General features: G+C 50.1%; 1 protein-coding gene across 6 annotated transcripts in view; it reads right to left on the bottom strand.

Moving 5' to 3' along the window:
* Positions 1 to 7,603, bottom strand: part of DHRS3 (dehydrogenase/reductase 3) — a 44,662-nt gene that overhangs the window by 4,006 nt on the left and 33,053 nt on the right. For all 6 annotated transcript variants that reach the window (XM_006145286.3, XM_006145284.3, XM_006145288.3 and 3 more), the window contains 3 exons: positions 4,666 to 4,809; positions 3,930 to 4,049; positions 3,367 to 3,605 (listed from right to left, as the gene is read on the bottom strand). In XM_006145286.3, coding sequence (XP_006145348.1) covers positions 3,367 to 3,605; positions 3,930 to 4,049; positions 4,666 to 4,809 — 503 coding nt within the window. The remainder of the gene's footprint in view (positions 1 to 3,366; positions 3,606 to 3,929; positions 4,050 to 4,665; positions 4,810 to 7,603) is intronic.

Raw genomic sequence — 7,603 nt, 5'->3', positions numbered from 1 at the left:
GGCCCCCACCCCCGCCCCCCCACACACACACAGTCTGGACTGGCCAGCCCCCAGGTTCTACAGAGATTCACGTTGGGGCAGCTCACTAGTATTGGAATCCTATAGACCTGGCGATGGTCTGGATTTTCCAGCCTTCACCTCAGGCCAGTCCTATTTCCATGGGCTTGTGGGGTTGGGGGGAATCTTCCTATAGACCCTACAGGAGAACCTGATGAAACCTCAAGTGCAACTGCTGGGGGGATTCCTCCTTCCTCTCTATAGTTGGTGGGATGGGTATACAGGGAACTGGCAGGGGTTGTAACTCCATGGAGGCAGCACAAACTCTTGGGAAGTCTCACATGCTCAGCTTGCCAATTCCTAGCCGTGCAGCCTTGGGCTTCTCTGAGCTTTAGTTCCCTCATCTGTAAAATGGGGCTCAGAGCTCCCTTGCAGGGATGCTGTGAGGGTCAAATGCAGCTGTGTTTGTAAAGCGTCTGGTGGTGTCCGGCTGGAACATAGAAGAGGCTCAATAAGTAGCGATTACAAACAGCAGCGCCCACCCATCGGCAAGCAGGTCTCCCATCTTCCATCCTGGGAAGCTACTAAACATGAGCGCGAGGGGAACGTTAACAAGCAGGTAACTACTGGCTTGTTGGGAAAGTCATGACGCAATTTTACATAGAAAAACATAGAAAAAATATACCATGACTTTTCTGACAGCCCGATAATATCCACCTGGTGCTCACGCCTTGCCAGGCATGGTTAGTCGATTCACACCTGTGAGCTCCTCTGACTCACAGAGTGAGTGAAGGTGCTATTATTAATCCCCTTTTACAGAGGAGGAAACTGAGGTATAGGCAAGTTAAGTAACTTGCCCAAGGTCACACAGAGCTGAGATCTGACCCCCCCAAGCAGTTTGGGTCCATACTCTGAGCCACCGTGGAAAAATGACTCCAGGAAACCTTGAATTTCCTTCTGAAAGCGGTGGAGAGGAAACTACGCCAGAAGCTGAACAAGACACACAGATGGGATGTCTGTGACGTCCCACCCACTCCTGCTCAGGGCAGGATGGAAACGCGGATGGCCACTGCTGCACTTCTGCCCAGGGTGCATTAACTGCGCACCTCCTGTGTCCTCAGATGGAAAGAAACCAAATCGAGTCTTCATGAGGAAAAAAGCCACGGAGACACCTCAAGTCAGTAGTCCGGCCTCCTGTAAATCCAGAGCTGATGCTAAGTTACATCTAAGCTAGTGAAACACACGCTTCTCCGAGGAACTCTGGAGATAGGGTCTGCTAGGAAATTCCTAACAAGTGCATTTATGAGGACATTTTTACTGTTGAAAACATAATGAAACCACAGCTCTGTCTTGAGCATGTACGTCCAGAGCTTTGCACTAGACACTTTCCACGTACTACTATTTCTAATTTCCTCAAACACTCTGCAAGGCAACTATTTCCACCGTTTTACAGATGGGCAAAGTCAAGTCGGGGAAGTAACAAAAGCAGCCCAATGTTTACAGCTGAACGGTAGCTCAGATGTGACTTAAAACCAGGCGCTTTAGCTTCTTGACCACCAAACCACAGGCCCTGTTAATAATAACGAAGGCGCACTGAGTGATCCCCACATGGTGTGCACTAAGCTAAGTGGTTTCACTTCATTCTCAGATGACCCTTCCATGCTATCCTCATTTTGGGAAGAAGCTGAAGCATATAATTCAGAAGGTAGTCGCATGCCAGATTGAAGAAAAAAAACAAAACAAGGGAAAAGAGTTTCCGGATCATCTTCAGTTGTCATTATCTAGAACTCCACATGACTGCTGTCTATGGGGTACTTAACACACAGCACATACGGTGTTCCACGCCAGATCCCATTTCACCCTCACCGTAGAAACCGAGATCAGAATTCTCAGCACCCATTTCACAGGTGGGCAATGCAGGCCAGAGCAGTAGCTAACTGGACCCAGCGTTGCCCAGCACACCACAGCTACGTGGCAGTCACCACCTCCATGCCTGGCTCCCAAGTGTGACCTTGAAGCCAAGGGTCCCCATCCCCCGATTTAATTGGTCTGGAGTGAATGGGCCTCTACATTTCTTTATTATTATTATTCTAATTTATTTATTTCAAAAGAGAGAGAGCAAGAGAGAGGGAGAGAGAAAGGCAGCCCTGGCAGGGTCTCTTCACACATTGACTCCCTTCCCCCAACCCTTCAGCCAGACAGGACCCTGGGCACAAGCACCCAGCATGTTTTGGGTCTGTGGCGATGCGATCCTGTGGTTGACCAGGTGACTTCCAGTGCTGCAGAGCTGCACACTATGGCTTGCACCACAGTGGTGGGGCCCGGTCCATTTCTTTATATTGAAATCTAATTTGCATATAATAAAAGGTATAAATCTTTAAAGAGAGAGAGAGAAAAAAGGAGGGCACATATGGCTGTGTGAGTGTGTGGAGAGAGAAAGCGCCCCCCAATGGGCCTAGTCACATTACAATTCATTTTCTTCCAATTCTCCATCCCATCAGGACCCTAGACATGCACATGAGTGTGCCTGGCTTGTTTTTCAAACTGCCAGGGCTGGGACTTGAACCGTTTGGTTATAAGGGATTTGACTTCTTCTATGTAGCACTTAACTGTGCTTCTATGGGGGCTGGCCCAAAAGATGTTGATCTTAAGTACACAGCTTGAGTACTTAACTAACTACCACCAGATCAAGAAGAAAGTTTTTTAATGATGGAGAGTGTGTGTGAGAGACCGAGAGAGAAGCACCCTCAGCAGGGGATTCTGGTCCTGCCACGTTCCCTATCCACAGCCCTCCAACCCTCCAGCTCCTCAGGATCCTGGGCACTCACCCATGTGTGTACCTGGCATGTTTTCAGGCTGACCCAGGGATCCAAACCTGTGATAGTTGTATGGCTTCCAGCTTTGCAGGCACTTGCATTAGCACTGCACCATAGGGGCTGGGCCAAGATAGCATTTCTAAAAGCCTAGAAGGTTCCCATGGGCTCTGTCCCAGACTGTGTCCTCCCCCCTCCAGGGGTAGCCACCACTCTGATTTCTATCACTGTAGTCCAGTTTTGCCTGTTCTAAAACTGCACAAATAGAATCACACAGAATATGCCCTTTTGTCTCTGGCTCCTTTCACTCTGCATAATGCTCCTGACAGTCACCCATGTTGCTCAGGTACTGACGGTTGCTTCTCTTTTCATCGTTGGGAGGTATTCCATTGCACACACCTAGTGATGGTATTTTCTATAAGCTCCCTGAGCTGAGAAGCAGGATTCGAACCCACTGCACTTCCCACTGCCTTGCGGGAGGAAAATCAAAGCCCAAAGGCCAGTGCTTCTGGGCTGTTCTGCTAGAGCGCACACAGTGCCAGTCCCCGATACTGACCTGACCCTCATGCCCTGGAACATCTCGGTGCTGGTGTGGAAGGGCAGCACAGTGGTGGCACTGACGCCTGGACAGTCCAGCAGCCCCAAGGTTAGGCTCTCCATGAAGGCGAAGGCTGACGCTTTGGACGTGCAGTAGTCGATGGCGCCGGGGATGGCAGACAGTGCCAGCACGGAGTTGAGGCACACGATGTGGCCGTTCTGCAACTCCAGCATGCGCGGCAAGAAGGCCTTAGTGGTCTGAGAACAGATGGAGGTAGGTGGGGGGTTAGGTGGGGGAGTTGCAGCTTCTACCTTCACTCCCCTTCCTGAGAGACCAGCCCGCCTTGGGCACACGCACTACTCCAGGGCCCGGGCACTCCTGAGGCGGGTGAGGGTCCCTGCTATAGGACATGGAGCTGGCATTTCAGGAAGTTCTATGGCTCCTAGGGCCTGTCACTCCTTTGATCTGGCCACCTTGTCCTTGGACATCCCCACTGACCTGAGGCCAAACCTGGTGACCTCTCCCTCCACCCTACCCTGCTTGAGCTCCCTCATGCCCAGGGCTGGCATGACAGTCCTTACCCAGAACTGGCCCAGGGTGTTGATGTGCTGGGACTTGAGGAGGGCATCGTCATCGCTGTCCATCAAACTCTTCCCGTGCACCACGGCAGCATTGTTCACCAGGATGGTGATGTCACCCACCTGCAGAGGAGAGGGCCATGGCACCATGAAGGAACCAGCCCAGAGGTTGCACCTGTGGGAGTTCGAACTGGGCCCACCACCAGCCATGTGGCCTTGGGAAGCCACACAGCCTCTTTGAGCCTCAGTCTTGGTTGCAAGGTGGAGCTAATACCATTGCAGGGTTATTCTGAGGAGTAGAAACAATTTATGACATATAATATACCTGGCACATGGCAGTTAGAATAAATGAGGTGACTGTTACATAGTTGCCATGTGCCACACAGGTGGGCCTCTTCACTCTCTTGAAGTTTGCTTATATACTCAGTCCCAATAGGTGGCAGGAGTGAGAAGGATTATTTCAGAGGGCCATGGGATATACTTGCCCCCCAGGGTCTTGGAAAGAAACCCACAGGTCTAAATTTGCAAGGGGACCACAGAGGACTACTCCTGCTACATAATCAGCCCTCATCCTCACCCACGTGGCTTGGGCCAGCCTCCAGGAGTCTCCAAAGGCGCCCTGGACAAAGCAGGCTGCCCTAAGCCGGGCTTGCTCCCAGGCTGCAGAAAGGAGGTTCTCTCCGCCTGGTGGTACCCTGCGTTCAGCCACCTTGAGGACAGGCCCACCCAGGCTACTGACCTTCTCGCGGACAGCCTTGGCTGTCTGGTACACCTCCTCCCGGTTGCCCACGTCACAGATGAAGTAGTGGCACTCGGTACCCATCTGCCGGATCTCTTCTGTGGTCTCCTTTAAGCATTTCTCAGTCCGGCCCCAGAGAACAATCTGGAAGGAGAGAGTAACAACATTAAATAGGTAGTCATTAAGCAAACCATTCCGATATGATTGCCGTTAGAAATTCAGTATTTAAAGTCATTTATCTTTTAATTATTGGCCTCCCAGATTTCACCAAAGTATATAAAGCAAATTACCAGTAATATGTTTTATGGTTTATCCATTTTTCCCCCCTGGAAGGCATATGCTCTCACCACAGAGAGAAACAGGAGGAAGCGACCCCCACTGAGAGTGGTCATGCTGCAATCCCTTCTCCATGTTACCCTCCTTTTGGGATTTTGGGAAGGCACATGCACCAGGCGAGTTTTCCCGGCCGCTGGGTGCAAGATGTGAGCTGCACAGTCAGCCATGCAGGATCTGGCTGCTTTAGCCACCAGGCCATGGAGCTAGCTCCCACTAAGATTTTTAAAAGAGGCGTAGCTTACTCTTATGCAAACCAGTAGCTTCTGAGCCCACTTATGATTAGTCAATGGAGTGTTATTTATGAGCTGTCTCCTCTATCCTGTCCGGCAGGACACCTCCTGCCACCATGGAATCAATGGCAGGATCTTGGTGCCCTGTATTCCGAATGCTCTCAGCTGCCTTCTCAGCCACTAGCTCAGACCCAGGATTATTATTAACACCAGCTGTAGGAACAACTGGGCGGTTCTGGCCTTGAGGTGCACAGAGGCCGAGGGAAACCTTGCACCTGGCTGCAGCCACACGCTGAAGGAAGCGCAGAAGAGAGGTGGAGAGACTCCGTCTGAGCAGAAAACACCGTCTCACCCAGCAGGTAATAACGGAGTAATTATGCCAGGACTCCAGGACGCCAGGACGCCAGAACGCAGCCTTGGCAGGAACCCTGAGTGGATTGACTGAGTCTTTCTTTTTTCTCTGAGAGAGACGCAGAGAGACAGGGAGATAGAGACAAAGACAGGCACTCCCAACAGGGTCTCCATGCTGCAATCCACCCACCTCAGCCAGGTTAGGTTATGGACATATGCCAGCGTGCGCATGCACAAGGAGGTTTGGGGTCGCGAACCTGGGACCTTTCTTCATAGGTTCGTTGCATCATTGCTGTCTACTGCCTGGCCCATACATGAGTTGTTTTTTTTTTTTTTCAGACTATTACTTATTTTTAAAGTTTACTTATTTTATTCTCACGTGCACAAACAAGGGAATGAGCCAGAAAGAGAATCCTTGACAGGGTCTTGTCATGATCCCCCTCTCCCAGCCCTCCAGCTCCTCTGGATCTTAGGCATTTGCTGATGCACTCGTATTATTTTCAGACCAACCTGGATACCCGAACCCCAGTTGGTCACCTGGCTACTAGCACTGCAGTTCAGTTGGCACTGACTGCACCACCAGGCAGGGTCAATAAATTGATCCTCAAAGGGTTTAGACAAATTTCTGAATGGCTGGTTTGGAAACCTAACTCTCACTGCTGACCTCCAGAGGGGTGCTGTACCTCCAAGAAGAGATTTAAGACAAGGAGTTGCGAATGGCAATAGTTTATCCACCACTTGCTTGAAATCTCAGAACGTAAACAGAAAGGGCACAAAATGGGTTTAGTTGGGGAGACACGCAAATATTCAGATGGTTTCCAATGGATTAAATTCTTATTATTAGAGTGTTTTAAACTTCTACAATATATATATTTTTAAGTGTTCTCTCAACCCCTAGAACATCTCTGGGAAAGCCCTAGTTCGGCCGTTTTATCGACGTCTTGAAATACGGGGAGAGTTTTATAAGGGGGGATTCCGTCAGTTACTTCCCATGACCACAGAAGTCCACTGAGGGCAAAAGGACTGCAATTAGACAGGCTCCAAAGGACACCTTCATGTCTCTGAACTAAAAATAGAATGCATTTCTCTAGGAGAGGCTGGGAGGTTAGTTCATGGAGAAGAAAAAGACAAACATGTTCCAGGAAGGCAATTTGGTGTGAGCATCCTCCCACCTCACAGGCCCCACCCTTGCTAACAGCCATTGTCATCTAGTATTCCTTCCGTCCTCCTTGTCACTCCAGCCATCTGTCTACCCATCCATCCATTCACCCACCCACTTAGCCACCCCTTCTTCCTTCCTTTTACTCATCTCTTTGGAACCAACCACTTGCTTCTCTCTCCATCTACCACTCATCCAACCTTCCTCCCTTTCACTCACCCCATTCCATCCATCCATTCAACCAGTTGACCATCTGTCTGCCCATCCAACATTCATTCATTCATTCACCCATTCTTCCTTCCTTTCACCCACCCCATTCTGTCTATCCATCCAATCAACCATCCAGCCAGCCAACTGCCCACCCAACCATCCATGCATTCATTTACCCACCCTTCCTTCCTTCTTGTCACTTGCCCCATCCTGTCTATCCATCCAACCAACCAACCATCCATCTATCCATCCATCCATCTGCCCATCCATTCATTCATTTACCCACCCTTCCTTCCTTCCTTTCACCCACTACATTCTGTCTATCCATCCAACCAACCATCCTCCTACCCACTTATCGACTCCTTCTTTTTCCTGTCTTTTACTTACCCTACCTATCCATTTATCTATCAGTCATCCATTCCATTCATCTGTCTTTCCTTCCTTCCATAGAAGGTTCTGAGTATGTCAGCCTGAGATGAAGTAATCCTGACTCCTTTCTCCTGCTGGTACTGTCCACCTCTGGCTCCTGTGGGTCACGGGGCCACAGAACTTGCACAGTTGTCTGGAGTTGGGCTGAGGCAGAGAGGGGTGCTTTGGGAAACCTGAGAATTTCTGGGCAAGTTAATACAGGGGGAAAGAGAAACACTGGGAG

The sequence above is a fragment of the Tupaia chinensis genome, unplaced genomic scaffold (assembly GCF_000334495.1).
Source record: "Tupaia chinensis unplaced genomic scaffold, TupChi_1.0 Scaffold000146_1, whole genome shotgun sequence".
Taxonomy (NCBI): Eukaryota; Metazoa; Chordata; class Mammalia; order Scandentia; family Tupaiidae; genus Tupaia; species Tupaia belangeri.
Note: the sequence above shows the minus strand (reverse complement) of the source record. Positions and strands in the feature narration are given on the sequence as shown.